This window comes from Netta rufina (assembly GCF_964035555.1).
Source record: "Netta rufina genome assembly, chromosome: 6".
NCBI lineage: Eukaryota > Metazoa > Chordata > Aves > Anseriformes > Anatidae > Netta > Netta rufina.
In genome coordinates, this window is record NC_140129.1 from 31,208,480 (window position 1) to 31,224,248 (window position 15,769).

The 15,769-nt window shown below is 42.5% G+C and overlaps 1 protein-coding gene across 3 annotated transcripts in view; it reads left to right on the top strand.

Annotated features, from left to right (window-relative positions):
• DPP10 (dipeptidyl peptidase like 10) overlaps positions 1-15,769 on the top strand; it is a gene marked incomplete at both ends in the record, with an annotated part of 475,742 nt that overhangs the window by 206,259 nt on the left and 253,714 nt on the right. Inside the window, one exon of one of the 3 annotated variants that reach the window (XM_084288827.1) lies at positions 14,536-14,604. The exons of the other annotated variants lie outside the window; for them this stretch is intronic. Coding sequence (XP_084144953.1) covers positions 14,536-14,604 — 69 coding nt within the window. Of the gene's footprint in view, positions 1-14,535; positions 14,605-15,769 lie in introns of those variants that run through there. 3 annotated transcript variants of the gene reach the window in all.

Sequence of the window (15,769 nt, forward strand, 5' to 3'; positions counted from 1 at the left end):
ATTTTTCCTATTAAACAATAAGTAGGGAAATCAAATTAGAATACTCCCAGGATAGAAAGGATGTCTCATTTATACCAAAAGGGTGTCTCATTTACAGAAAGGGGGGGTGGGGGAGGAACAAGGTTGTAGTTCACCATTCCTAGGATTGTCTTTTTGTACCAATTCTGAAAGCTCCTGTATAGGAGTCCAGAAGCATCTGAGATGCTGTCTTTGCTCTAGCACCAGCTAAAAACTCAGCGTAGTGCCATGCTGAAGGACTGAACTATCAGCTTGGTTTCAGCTTCAGTAGCAGAGGCTTTCCTCAGAAAAGCTATAAGTCAGGGGCAGAGCAAGAGACTGATAGCAGGGTAATATAAATCTCTATTTACTAATCGTTGTTTTCCCTTTTTATGTATCTACTGCTATAAGACTCAAAGACTGGTAAAACTGTTTAACATTTGAGTTTTTCTGACTTTTCAAGGGAACTCAGTGAGTCTGAGGTTTGGCACACTGCTTTTCCATTATATACAAATCTGTAGCATAAATCTTCTATGGACAACCCTTCTGAGTTTACCTAGACCATATAATTGCTGCTGTATGGCCATAGGTTGGAGTTCCTGTGAATCAGCAGGTAAAATATATTTTGTTACAATAACGCTGATGGGTTTCATCCTCCTGATGCTGATTTGTTTGTTGTCCTTTGGCTTGGATATTGCTTAGAAAATAATTGTTCTTTTTTATGCTCTCTATAGTTTGTCCTGTATTCAAGCTATTAGCTGTATTCTACATTAGAAATTAATGTTTTTCTTGTGATAGATCCTGGTTTCTCAAAGGCAAGCGTACTTTCCTAAAGCTTGAACTCTGTTAATCAGTCCTTTATATAGAAATATAAAATGATTGACCTTTTCAACATGCTCCCCAAAGAATGTCTTCTCTTCTGTTCTCCTTTTTCTATTTGGAAATGACATTCTCTACCAGTGAACAATAATTTTCGAGGATAGAAAAAATATAGAAGTTAACAGAGCATTTTAGAAGGAATAATAATTATACCTTGTGGGCTTGATTATCCACTGGTTTTCACCTCTTGTAATTTGCCCAGTGTGATAATGTAAGAGTATATCTTGCTTGGTTTGCACAGATGTAGATGATTGCTAGAAACACACAAGAACAGCAAAGCAGGCTCAATATTTGGCATTTGTAATACTACAGAATAAATACACTGCATATAGCTTGAAGAGGAGCCTAGCTTGTTTTCTTTTTTTTTTCTCCAGAAGTGAGAAATAACAATTTTAACAGAAATGTGCTACCTTCTGTCACCACAGGGGCAAATCCAACAGACAACTTCTCATGTTAGGACAGGGCAAAGCTTGAATGGTTGCTTCTGAACTGTGCAGCCTCCTTTTCTCAGTTGAATATTGCTCCAGTTGACAAGCTCTTAAGACGGGTTTGAAATGTAGGTGGTCTTTCGGTCGTTCTGGATTTCTCCCTCTTTTTGTTCTCTTGTTACGAAGGACAGGCACTCTCACATGAAGATTGAGAAGACAAAACAGTTTCGTGTTTTCTTCCCTGAGAGCTCCAACAGGGAGGTATTTCTAGATGTCCGGGTGTAAAACCTACACTGCTATCAGCTGTTCTGCAAACATGTTATGACTTAACAACACTTCAAGCATTCTAATCAAAAGTGTTTCTGTTATCACTTATAACTAATCTGGCTTTGAAGTGGCTGTCAGCTCAATCCTGTCCTACAGCAAGTCCTCTTTTATAACTCTAAGTAAGCAATTAATGATTTTCCTCACGATGGCAAATCACTGCATTTTACACCACCTGTTCTGTCCTATAGGTATAAAAATCAAAGATGTGGCCCAAAGGGATGGCTGGTAGAAGGTACTCATGCAGTAGTAGTTGTATATGCGTGACAGCATGTTAACACTGTGAAATGCTTTCAGCATCCTGGAAATGCCAGTGCTGCCAGAGGTCACAAAGGCAGTTCTGTCCTCCATACTTAATGGCTACTGAACTACACTTGAAGGCCAAGCCTAAAGTCTTATCTTTCACTTCAAACCATCCAGATATTTCACATCTGACATGTACTTCATGGCAAATGGTTTCAGTTTAACTGCTATGAATTAATGCTTCAGTCATATACATTGACATGCTGAATTGCTAAATCAAACCTGTGGGGAGTTGGAGGCCCTGCCAGTCTGAAGTTTCAGTCCATTAACGTTTGTAGCCTTACAGTTTCTGTTGGAAATAGAGAACCTGGTTCTGCATTTGGAGGCTAAGATCAAAACTGATGCAGCAAAACACCTGCTGCTGGTGGATTTGGAGGCTTCCTTCAGGTGCCAGTGTCTGAACCGAGTCTGGAAGCCTTGCTGCTTCCTGAGCTGTGCTGAACAAAGTTGGGGCTATCTCAGTTACTCTAAAGAAATGCAGGGGTCTGGAAAAGGCTTTAACTTCAGTGAACGTTGTCCAGAGTGGACACTAGGAACAGTTATTCCTCAATGTCCAAGCAGCCACAATTTTATTTCTCATATTAAGCAGAAAACGTGAGCATCGACTGCTACTACTAGATAAGGCAGTGTAAGCCCTAATGAAGCTGTTTCATTAATCACCTCCAAAATGTGCATTCAAGCTGCTATTTTTTAATGAAACAGTGAAGGGTTATTTTTCGTTTCCTTCAGCTAGAGCCCTGATTTTTTTAATTTATTTTTAATTAAAGGGCAAGAAGCAACAAACAAGGACAAATTGTTGGTGGGAGTAAAGGCATGTTTTCAGATGTGTTATCAAACATTTTCTTTTTTTTTTTTTTTAATCTTAAACTGAACTGTCCTTAATGCATTAAAAAAGACGTCAAGTTATGGCATGACCCCAGTGGTTAAGTGCCATTTCAGAGAGTTTAATACATGAACGTACACAATTTCTATCACTTAAACCTATCTTGGCATCATTGTGATGGCCTACTGTACTTATGCAAATTACTTTGTCTTCTTTGTGGCTTTGCAATTCTTCTTCTCGATGACATGTCACTGACAATGCTACTTTTAACAGTGACTGTATGAACCAAAAAATTACTAATAATTTTCTGATGCTGTGTTTTTAGATAAAGAGTTTCCTGTCCTCTTATTTCCTATCTTTTTTTTTTTGTTCTTTCCATGATAGTATATTGCTGATAGATTTTACTAAGGAATAATATTTAAATCTTTGGGTTTAAATATGACTTTCTTTAATGGAAGACTGTGCTTCAAGATTAGGCAGATACTAAGACATGTCATTCTTTAAAGTTGAGTTGAAAGGTGCAATATGGAATACCCTTGTAAAGATTTCATTCTGCAACAAGTAATTAAGTACAGCTTAAGCATACCATAAAATATGCAATAAAAAAAAGACTATGCACCCTGACAGATAATATACTAAACTGCAGTCTTTCAGGTTCTTTTGCCTGCTGCCATATCAGAAAACACAGGTATTAACTTCTGTTGAAGGTCTTTTGATCAGATGGCTACATATTGACTGAACTGAGGTGGCTGTCGATGTTGGAACCCAAGGGTCAAGATAAGTATATGTTTACTAGGTGTAAAACAGGGAGCCAGGAAAAGAAAGATGAAAAGCATTTGGATTGTCACAGTTTTTTTCCTTTCTTTCTCTCTCTCTCTCTATATATATATATTATATATGTATATACATTTAAGGCCCTCAAATATTCAGAAAGTCCTCACTTTCCTTCTGCTTTAAAATAATATTTTATTGTGTTGGGTCAAGCTGCTTTGACCAAGTACATGCCTTGATCTGAGATTCACATGCATGTACTGCAGTGCTGTGGCCTGCCATCATCTGTGAGAAATTCAGGTAACTTAAAATTTGCAATGCATTTCAGAAAATACCTCTCTGACAACAGGGTTATGCAGAAGGCTATCATTTTCATCATTTTACTCCGGAAAAAAAAAAATAATGTGAACACGCTGAATGAAGATTAGTGGTATTCATTTGCATTCTTCTTTCCTTTTCTAGGTCTCTTTCTTACATTAGACAATTACATTCCCATGCAGCAATAACTTAGACCCATGTCACCGTTGTAATGACTTTGGAAAGCTATAAAGACACAGTTTGCAGAGTTTTAAAGTATGTGCTTAAAGTATATTGCTGTTGAACAAAGCACTTAAGCATGTGCTTAATTTCAGGTATGTGGTAAAGTGTCATTGGATTTATTTATGCTGCAGTCTAAGGATGGATGAAAAGTTAATTTGCAGCTGTATTCACCTGTTGTGTGGATCCAAGCGTGGGAGGGGAGGGAAGGGAAGGGGATGCCAGGGATCAGGAAAACTGAGGGGACTAAGGAACACCTTAAAATCTGGTCCATTCCTGAAGTGCCTGTAAACCACCCTTGACAGTACTACTCAGCCAAGATCTGGTTGTTGACAAGGGAAGTACGTTATTGTTGGAGGCATGCTCCTGAACCATGCCTGTGGTTCTTGGGCTGAAGATGCTTGCGTTTCCACACAGTAGACTTTACAAATCCAACTTATTTAACTACTCTTCAGAAGTTTCTGTAACTGCTTTGTAACTGCTTGCCTTATTGCTCCTATTGCTCCCTTCCTTTGCTCCCTTCCTTTTTTTTTTTTTTTTTTTTTTTTTTTTTTTTTTTTGTGCAGTGTAGAATGAGTCACAGACCCATAAGACTGGTACTGAGAAGAGCAAATAATTTTTTTGCAGGCATGTATATGAGCCCTGCTCTTCATTTCTCCCAGAACTGAAATGTGTTTTTTTTTTTTTTTTTTTGGGGGGGGGGGGAGGGGGAACAGCATCTCACTTCTGAGTCATGTTTATCTCGTAGCACACTGCAGAATGGAGCATGGAACAACCTTGCTGTGCTGCTTTTGGACTGCACTTCTGCCTCTTGTAGCTTTTGTGCACCTGATTGTGGCTCTGTATGGGTAGCACTTTGCACGCATTTTGATTGAATTTCACATTGTTGATTTTGGATCATTTCTCCAGTTCATTAAGCCTATTTTGAATGCTGATCCTGTTCTTGACGTTATTTGTAATGCACTTTCTATATGTTCCCAAGTCTGAATGTACCAGCAAATATCTGTAAAAGTACTCTTTAATGACTGAAATAATGATGGATTTGCACACAAATCTCTGAAAGGCCCTAATTGAAAATACTTCCCCCTTTGGCAATTAAATGTTAAGAAGTAACATTTTGTGTAGTTTATAAACCTTATGTGCAATAACAATTTTATCTAAATCTTGTTTTCTTATGAAAAGATCACATGATACAGTTTCTGAACTCTTGAAGTGCTTTCTCTTAATTGTTCACAGATGATTAAAGAAATAAACTAGATTAACTGGATATTAACTAGTCTAGGTAAATCAGTGCTGTCTGTTCTTTTTATCACCTTTTCTTCTGTAAGCTTAAGCTGTTTAGATTTTTTTTATTTTTATTTTTATTTTTGGAGAACTAAAGTCTCAGCTGCCTGTGTATACTTTGCCTCTTCTTTCTTGTTAAAAGTCACTGTTCTTACCATTTCTCCAGAATTATTCTGTCCCTCTCAAGTTCTCAGCTCTCAAATAGTTCAGAGATTGCTTGATGCTTCAGATGTTTTTCAGTAGGATTGATTTGCTTATTTTGAATGTACTTGATTTGATTATTAATTTACCTGGTTTATTTATTTATTTTTATATTCTGGCCTTCACAATAGTTAGGGCATAGTTAACCAAGTATCTGGTCTCATTTATTTTTTTTTTGTATGAAAAGTAATAGAAATATCAGCCTTGTTTCTTCTGTCTTCTTTTTGAAGTGTGCCTGTGCTCAAGTCTTTTATTTTTTTTAACCTTTTTCTTATTTTTTCATACTAATCTCATCTGAATAACTTTCCAACTTCAGATTTGTAACCAGGTTTTTATATTAATGCATTTCCCTAGTGGTTTATTCTTTCTTTTAGAAACATAAAATATGGTCCCCGATGAATACAGAACGTTGGCACGTCATCTTTGTACACCTATATTGCTCTTCCATCAGACTCATATAATAAAAATCCTCCTTGATGTCTGATCCTTCTTTGGATTTTTCTGCATTTTACTTGCTTAAATGTAGGAATGTGGATCTTGGGATATTTGTGAAGATTCAGGTTTCCTCTTGATTTTAAGGTAAAGAACGACTCCAATAGTATAGTACTTTTATTCGTAGTCCCTTTTATCTTTACTCAGTCATTCAAGAAGACAGTAACTCCTTCTGACTTGTTGAACTGCAGACTTCAGGACCAGGATGTGTGTTACGGATGCAGAAGCCAGGACAGCTTTCTATCTGTTCATTCTTCTGAGCAGTTTATTACACTTTTGTAACAAAACCAAATGCTGCAATGTATCCTATTAATTCTATAGTGCTGTTTACATTTTGTCTGTGCAAAAACGTCAGCTTCTTGCAGCTGTTTTTTCCTTTTCCTGACATTTACATGTCACTACCTTAGATTCTTAATTATTTTCTTTTCTATAATTTAATTTCAGTTTCTCAACCAAGTAGTCTGCCTGAAAGTTTCATGCTTTCATAATATTAACTTTTTGCTTGTGTGATTTTTAACTTTTTTTTTTCTTTTTCTTTTTTTTTTTTTTAACTGTATGCTCAGTTTAGCTTATGAGAGTGATGTGAAGGATAGCTTGTCTCCTCAATAGCATTTTTTCCCAAACCCACTGGATTCTGCAGGGTTAGAAGCATCAGCAATTCTTTATCTGCCTCTCCTGCCCGATAGCCTGTCAAAATCCTCAAGAGGGTTTCTGAATGTAGCTCCCAGATGAGTAATGATGCTAAGGCTGGATTTTAGATGGTTATTTAGAATCAAAGTACTGCTGTGTCAATATTTGGTCCTCTGTAAGCCTTCTGAGAGGACAGTATCAACACGATAGGGAAGTCTGAGGTTTGTGTCCAATTCTCAAGGTTAAAAATAGTCCCAGAGTTTCTGTAACACTTCTTAAAGCGTCCTCCTAATACTCCAGTGCTATTAACTTTCCCACTGTCTGCATTTTTCTTACGAAGTTTGCTTCTAATTAGAGATTCTTGATAATTATATTGAAAGAGAAAGCGCTCTCTTTCGCCTCAAATCACATTCTATGACTTCTGTAAGCACCCTTAAGTATCTCTGCTACCTTCTTTACTGAGCAAAAGTGCTAAAATGACTGCCAAGCTGAAAATGCTGTGAAGATATTAGAGACTGTTTTCCAAAGGAAATGTCTGGTCACTGAGATCAGAACTCAGAGTGAAGTGGGAGCTCAGCCACTTGAAGTTCAAATGGCAGTGTTGTATGGGGGTTACTTTTGTTTTTCAAATACTTTGTTGTGTAAGCAGGGAAATAATATGAAATTATGCTTGGATAAACCCTCTGGTATGTGTAGCTTATCCAGGCCCTCCACCAGTGTTTGACTTCTCAACCATCCTCTTAAATTTACCTGCTTAGTGTCCCCCAAATGTGGTCTGTTTCATTGTCTGGAGATGATAGAGTGCTTCTTTCTGAGCCAGTTCTCCAGTATGAGGCTGGATTCATTGCACTGCTGTGTTTTAATAATATTCTTATAAATTCTTAATATTTAATATTAGGATTATAACTATTATTACTGCACTAAACATTGTTAAGAGGATACTTACACTTAATATTGTGATGGCCAATGTGACATCCTGCTGTATTTTTTTTTTTAAAGAACTAGGATGTTAAAAGCAAGGTTCTTCCTAAATCTCATGCATTTACATGCTGTTTACTTAATGTCTTCCTTGTGCTCTTGACTGGAGAAGACTTTCTTCATTTACTGAAGATTTTGCTTGTATTATGCAGTTGCCCTTCTTTGCCTTGGGCTGTAGTTGTGCTTCCCTGATGGATGAATAACTTTCTGCATGGATAATTTGTATGTCAGTTTGTAAAACAATTTCAGATCCTTTTTAGGGAAAAAAAAAAAAAAAAAGGTATTATATAAATCTTCAATAATATATACGTGTGTTATGATACAAATGCTTGATACCTTCCATTATATAATGTGTGTTATGGATGAATAGGCTCTTATCATATAGTTCTGTGACAGCTCCATTTCTTATTGTACTATCATTATGGAAAAAAGCTCAGTGCTATAATTGTGTACAAAATCTTTTATCCTTCCCTTCGACCTAGGAATAAGTCTTCCAGGATTATAAAACCTACACTATTCAATGCCTCCTAATCAGAATTAAAGGTACTGAATAGAAAACAGGCCTCACTGATTTGCAGTTCCTTCTGCCAGTATTTTAAGAGATCGTAGTAGAATTATGGTGGCCAGGCACAGTTACTGCTTTTAGAAACAAACTGTGTTAGATGCTTTTTAGAAATTTCAGCATAAAATGCACAGAATGTCTCTGTTTTAAAGGAAAATACAGTTCTCAATAGAAAATTGGTTTGTAATCGTTAGCATCATAATGCTCGTTGATTTATTTGTTGAGAGAATTAGAGCTGGTTGGAAAATATTTAACAGCACAATTGTCATGCAAGAATGAAGTCTGATCAAAAAGGTCTGTGGGGTTATGCAGATTTTTACAGTGTTTTACAAAGGGGGAAGAAAGTAAAGGGCATGGGTATTGAAGTATTTTCTTTGATTTTCTGGCTTCAATTATTTTTTACGTCTGTTATTATCAGCATATACTGTTATATGTATTATATACTGTTATTATCAGCATATACTTACTACATTGTTTTTCACTTCATAGTTAAGTTTTGCAATTTTCCTCCTTGCAACATTGGTAAGGAGGAATGTTTCCTGAATATAATCAAGAAAGTTGACTAGAACTGTGGCAAGCCAAAACGTTTCTTCTGAGTGTATGAGATCTCTCTGGATCACAGTAAGGATGTGCTCTGTAATGACACCTGGCTTCTGGCTGCTACCCCCAGTGAGGTCGGGGTGGAAGGTCCTGCAGGACTCTCTGCAGGTCTGGATACCTCTGGACACCTACAGTGGTACATCACAGAATCACAGAATTTCTAGGTTGGAAGAGACCTCAAGATCATGGTGACTGTCGTAGTCACCTGCATTTCAGACAGTGGTGTTGGATGTACGTATTTGAATGTCCCCATTTCTCTTGGAAAGCGCTGTGGTTTATGATTCTATACATCATTAAGTAATCGGAGGTGGTGAAATCATGGTTCCTGTGCTCTTCTGCTATGAACCATTTCTTCAACCGTTCCTGAATGCTGACTGTGCATTTTACCGGTTAGTGAGAGATATTTTTGGAAATATGGCCCTGTTCAGTATAGTTTAGCTGAAATATTTGCACGTGTGTTTTAATAAGTCCTGTAACTACCTTGCTGGAATATATTTGCATTTATTTGTATTAATTCAGTGTTTGCACCGATTGTTTTTCTAAAACAAGACAAGAAGAGAAAAACACAAGTACAATTTATTCACAAAGAAAATAACCTTTCATTGAAACAGACACTAGAATATAAGGTGTTCCTGAATGCAGAAGGTGACTGGAATTTTCCCCTCTAAAAGAATTTAAGTGGGAAATTTCAGATATTCTGTCATTTAAAACCAAAGCCCTCTGTACAAACCCACATCCTGTCTGTTTGTCAGGTTTGTGTACTTCTGAGTGGTTCCCCTCAAGTATTTTTAGTTTTGGAAGCCCGCAGCTCCACTTACAACACCAGCAAAGAGCAATCAGCCTAACTTTTCCTGGGTTTGATTACATTAGTTTGATTTTTAAGTTCACCTTTATAACTTCAAGGATTTTTTTTTTTTTTTTAGGCTGGTTGCTACAGATTTAAGAGGAATCAGAAATCCATAATCAGAGTATATTCATAAGATCTGATTTTAAAAAAGCCACAGAGAAACTCTCAAGCCTTGACCTTACAGATTTCAGAAACTCCTCAGCGCCAGGATGCATGGAGGGTGTGGGTAGGGTGACTGCAGCCTTGTCTTAGGTGGCACGATGCTGAGGTGAAAAAGAGATGAAAAAACACCTGAAGTTCCTGGCTGGTGCAGGTTGTGAAACCCTTTTGATCTCACTCAATTGGCTTAATGGCAAAAAAGCAGAAGCTGTTTGTAGGAATGGGTCAATTGGATGTAGAAGATTTAATGGGCTTTTTATTTTTATGGCAATGCTTATAATTAGCGGTCAAGTAGTATTTACATCTTCACTGAGCTGTACAGATCTCAATTACTCAGTGCAGAGTGCCATCGAATATAAGCAGAAAACAAAACAACCAGTTCCACTCATCCTGGTTTTGTCCTTGTAAAATGCCCCATAAGCAGACTTACCAAAAGATAAACCCCTTCCCTGAGGAAGGGACGAGACCTTCAGTGTGCCAGATGCTCTGCAGGTAAATCTCTGGAGAGATAGGACTCCATTTAACAGCAGATTTTGTGTCCTTATATCAGCACCTCCCAACTCACCTCGTGGGGCACTGAGCGGTGAGCACATGGCACCCATGGGTGCTCTCGGTGACTGCTCTCCCCTGAGCTGGTTGCCAGTCAGGAACCCAGAGAGCCATGTGGGCTAATGGGTTTCTTAAGACAGAATTTCCCTTGTTCAGAGCATCCTTCGCTTTGCGCGTATGTCCTGCCCTTTTACACCCCTACCAGGCTCACCTGGATGTCCAAAATCAGCACTGTGCATGAGCCTGCTCTGCCAATGAAAAGTCTGTGGTATTGAGTTGGCACACAATGCATGCTGTGATTAGTGAGGAACGCTCCAATGGATTCCATATTCTATTTGTGTGGATTGTAAAATACTCATGTTACATCTTGGTTTGTGCATCCAGATCTTGTGTATGATGAGGAAAATGGAGAAAATAACAAGCAGGTTGTAGGATAGCAGGTCAGTTGGTAACTTATATGAATTAATGCAATGGCTCTCTAAAGAACTTAATGAGAACACAATTCCATTTCATTCCACAGCTATTTCGCCCAGGCCTTTAGAAGGCATGTAAATGATTTTCCTGCTGATACAATGAGGCGTTTTGGTGCAAATGGTACAAGAAACTGCCATAAATACTGTACACCTTAATGGCTTTTACCCATATGGCATTAGTTTTAGTACCAGGCTCCTGTTTCAAAGATGTGTCCCATTACTGGCTATAAAACAACTGTTCTTTTAAACAATCCAGTCAAATGACTTTGAACAGTAATTAAAAGGGAGAAGAAGAGAAAAAAAAAAAAAAAAAAGACCCAAATAAAATTTTGTGCGGGCATTACTGAAAAGTACTGAATTAATTTGTTATCCCCAAGCCAGTGATACTACTAACCAAAGAGCTGGCACTCAAAAACAATGATAAAAGGGATGATTGAGTGTTATTAACGAGATTGAGACTGTTAATTAATTATTAAATAGTGATTAATAATTAGGTATTGATTTCAAGAAGCTTTAGATTCCTCTGTGTGTATAGAGCCACTCCCCAAACTCCTAGCCCCCAAATACTTGTTTCAAATAGTTCAGATTTATTTCTGAATACCCAACAAGCAGCACGCATGACCTTTAATGAAACCAGTGCTGCAGATCCCATCCCATTATAGTGAGAAAACTCACTGTGAATATAGCGAATAACCAAACTTCAGCTAAACTGACTGCTAATGTCTTTTTCCTTCTTGATTAATAGTGGAGCTCCAACACAATGGATCTCATCAAAACCAAGCTGAAAGCAATCTCTCTTTGAAACATATCCATTCAAACCCTAAATCATTAGAATTCTTTAGCTCCGATAGGGGCTTGGTAATTAGTAGAGTTACAATAGACCTGTGCCATAAACAGCATGAATCAGAACATGTCTGTTTCTGAGGCTTATTATTTGTATTACTGTAGCACCTACAGGCCACAGGCAAAATCTAAGTCTCTGCCTGTTATGCACTGCCCAGAAAAAATAATATCCTGAGTCCTGCAGCACACAGCCAGCAGAAATGAAGGATTGACAGCAAAGGCTGATCTAGAGAAGTAAAGCAGAGCAGGGGGAATCGATGTGCAAAAGATGCTGTCTTGGTTGCCCTTTTTGCTTTTTCTTCACATGGCACAATTGTTATACAAAAAGAAACAGCAGCAGAAGGCAAGAATGTAAAGGGACAGGGCTGACAGCAGCAGCGATAGAGAAGTTTGTTAGGTAAGGAACTGAGAGAGAGAAAATAAGGATGTGAAATGGAGGGGTAACGGCAGGGATGGTGTCGAGGTAAGTGCAGGAATGGCTGATTCCTGGGCTGAGAGAAAGCAACCTCACAGACTGACAACTGGGGTCAGTAATGTGTGTCCTCGCTGTGAGCTCCTGAAGGTGGGTTGCATGCAATGGGCTGCAGGTGAGCTTTGGCGTCATACTGGAAAGAAAGAGATCATTGCTAAATTTAGACAGTTCTTCTACCTTAGATGGCACCATCTGTACTCCTCATGCTCTGGGGAGATGTTTTTATCCAGCTTCCAGGGCTGGGGGTCCCCAGAGGCAGCCCATGCCACTGCTTTGCTCCTGCCCCACCCTTTGGAAATGTGTGTTTTTTTTTTTTTTTCCTCATATTCCACATGTATCTTTCTTCCTGTTTTTTAAACCTACTATTTATTCCATACACTTTGTACACAAGAGATTCTTTTCATTTTTTCACAGTACCTTTTAAGCATTCAACCAGTATTTCTGTATCTGCCATCAATTTTCTCTCCTTTATGCTAACTGAAGAAAAGCTGAAAACTGTTGGAATCAGAGGGTGTGTTTGCCAGCCCTCTGCTTATCTTTGCTACACATCTGTGTCATGGTGCATTTGCTGACTCTGTCCCTATATGTGCTGTCCTGCGCTCTGCCAGCACTGACAAGGTCAGGATTTCTTCCTGTGTCACAGGATACTGTCATGTTCATGATAGATCTGAATGTAAGGCAGTGTCCTGCTGAGATCCTCCATAACTCCCTGATTCTCCTCCAAAAAAGTGCTCCAGCCTGCTGTTCTCCATCCCTTGCACACACCCTTTCTGACTCAATTGTGAGTCTTTGAGCCCAGGTTCAGTTCCTTTCAGCTCTGCTGGTGTTCTCCAAGATGCTGCTCATCCTCCTCAGCTTCGCACTGCTCATGAATCCATTTCAACATGCTCCACCACCCTGGTACTGGTGGGAACATGGGCAGCTCCCCTTCTGGGGGTCATTGGGGGCCCCTTGCTGCTTGCCTTGTGGCTGGTAGTTGCGGGAGATGATCAGATACTCAGTTTTATGCACATGATGTTTCTCTATCTTGCTAAACTGTCCTGGAAGGCAGTGCTGGAAGCCCTTCTAAATCAAGATAGATGACATTTACTGCTCTCCTATCCACAGGCCTGTTACCCTATTAAGGAAAGAAATTAGATTTGTTTGACATGGTCTGCGCTTGACAAATTAATGGTGGCTATTAGTCAGCATCTAGTTTTCGGCTAGGTGCTTGAAAAGTTCATCTGATTATTTTCTCTAGAACTTTTATTGGAGCTTGAAACGAAATTGCGTCTGTTCTTGGTGGAGGAGTCGATGCAGTGGTGGGTGATGCGGAAATAATGCTCAGTGCTCTGTGTTGTGGGGCTGACTGGGCTGTAATTCCTAAGTCCTGTGTTTCTACTGTAGGCTAAAATCTTGGTCATTGTCACTGCTATTAATTGCTTGTGCCACCCAGTTGGAACTGACCTTTCTTCTCAATTCGGTGGAAAACAGTGTGACCCACCACTTGTCATGGTATGTGCTCTAAGCTTCCCTTCCACCTGGCACTTGGAGGGACCTATGCTTGCTGGGGCTGTCCCCGCCAGCCCTACGCTGCCACCCCAGCACACCCCCCTCCTGCACAGTGACAGTTCTGTTTGTCAGGATCACCAACCAGCCCCCCCCCAATCCTCCATGCTCTGACTCTCTCCTTCCTTTACAATGCTCACGGACTCGTGGCCACCATCCCTTGGGCTACCACCTACCTTCACCTTTCCCGTGCTTTCCTTCTCCCTGCTTAGAAACAAACCTCCCCCGTTATCAACCCTTCCAAAAAAAAAAAAAAAAAAAACCCTTGGAACCGGCTGCGGGCTCAGGGGACCAGCGCACTGCCCCCGGGACCGCGGTCTGTGTGCACCGTGCGGCGCCTCCCGGGGCACCGGGGCCGGGGGCTGCGGGGCCAGGGGCGGTGCGGCGGGGCCGGGGGCGGTGGGGCTGCACCGCCCCCGTGCCGTGCTGCCGGAATGGTCTCTCCCAGGCCGGCGGGCACCGCTGTGACACCTGCTGGCTGCTCGGCGGCGGGACGAGGCAGGCCGGCCCCCGGCGGGCGGAGCGGAGCGGCGCGGGAGGAGCGGGACGCTCCGTGGCCGGCGCCCGGCGGTGATGCTCGGGCAGCCCCCGTTGCGGGGCACGGCGGTGCTGGGCGCCCCCTAAGCAGCGGAGGCGCTGCGGTAGAGGCAGCCCCGCGCCCCCCTTCTTATTTCTCCTCCTTCCTCCTCTTCTCCCTCCTCCTCCATCCGCCGCCGCGCCACTTCCAGGGGAGGCTGGTGACATGCGGCTGGCGCCCGGGGAGGGCTGCCCGGGGCCGTAGCGGCAGCAAGAGGCGGCGAGAGCAGCCCAGGCGAGCCGAGCCGAGCCCCCTGCGATGACAGCCATGAAGGAGCAGCCGGCGCACCCCGGCAGGGGGAACCCGCCGCCGCCGCAGCCCGACCAGGTGGGACCCGAGGCGCCGAGGGAACGGGGAGGGGGCGGCCGCTGTCCCGGCGAAGTTGCGCCGAGACGGGCGCAAGTGATGGGGTGATAGAGGGCGACCCTCGGGGCGGAGGGGCCGGAGCCCCGCTTAGCATCCCTGGGGGGCTGGAGACGGGAGGCAGCTGTGCGGGGACCCCAGCGAGGGGCAGAACCGTCGGGGGCTGCCGGGAAGCTCCTGGGGTCCTGCAGGAGTTTGTGCTCCGCTTTATTAGGGTGGGGGGAGCCGTGAGCGGTGGGGTCCTGTCCCGCAGAGCCGGGTGCTGCTGAGCGCCGGGGGAAGCGGGGTGCCAGTGGCGAAGCCACCGTGGGGCCGGCTCCGCACCGCAGCCGGGGGCGAGATGGATCGGAAGCGGCCCCGCTCGGCTCGGGGAGGGATTCCCGGGGGGGGTTTGCCCGCACCCCGGCGGCAGCCGAGCCTCTGGAAGCGGGGACCGGGACCGCCGGGCATCCCCTCTCCTCTCGGCACCGGGGCGCTGCGGATCGAGATCGGCTCGGGCAACTCAGCGTGAGGAGGGCGGCTGGCGGGGGCAGCGCTGAGCTGGGCTCTCAGCACCGCCAAAGCCAAGTTTTTCGCCACCACAGCCCTGCGGCTGCTGCTCCGGGGCGACGCAGCCGAGAGGGGTCGGGGGCAGCGGCCGGGCGCTGCCGATGCTGCAGGGGCGGCCCCGCGGGAGGCCCGGGTTGTGGAGCCATCCCCTGCCCGCAAACACCTGACGCGGGCTAGCTCGGACCGTATTTCTGACACCAGGGGTGGTGGTTTGTTTTTTTTCCCCCCTTTTTTAGTGTTTTGAACTCTGAACGCGGGCTTGCGGAGCATAGCTATCTGCATCCCACATTTTCAGTCTCTGTTGCGTGCCTTTGCACAGCTTAATTTTCCCCTGGTACGCTGATACCGGGTGAAAAACATCACCAAGACGAGCTGCTGTGCACGGCTGCGGTTCAGAAAGCCCATCTAGCCCGGTATCCAGTCCTGCAGAGGCTGCTCGTTCAGGCTGTGGGTAGTCCTTCCTATATCAAGGCACCCAGCGTCTGGCTATATTTAAAGACGGGTGCTCTTTGCTGGAAAGTATATGCCTTCTGACACATCTCTGTGTAATATTGATAACGTAATACATTTGAGTTTGAGA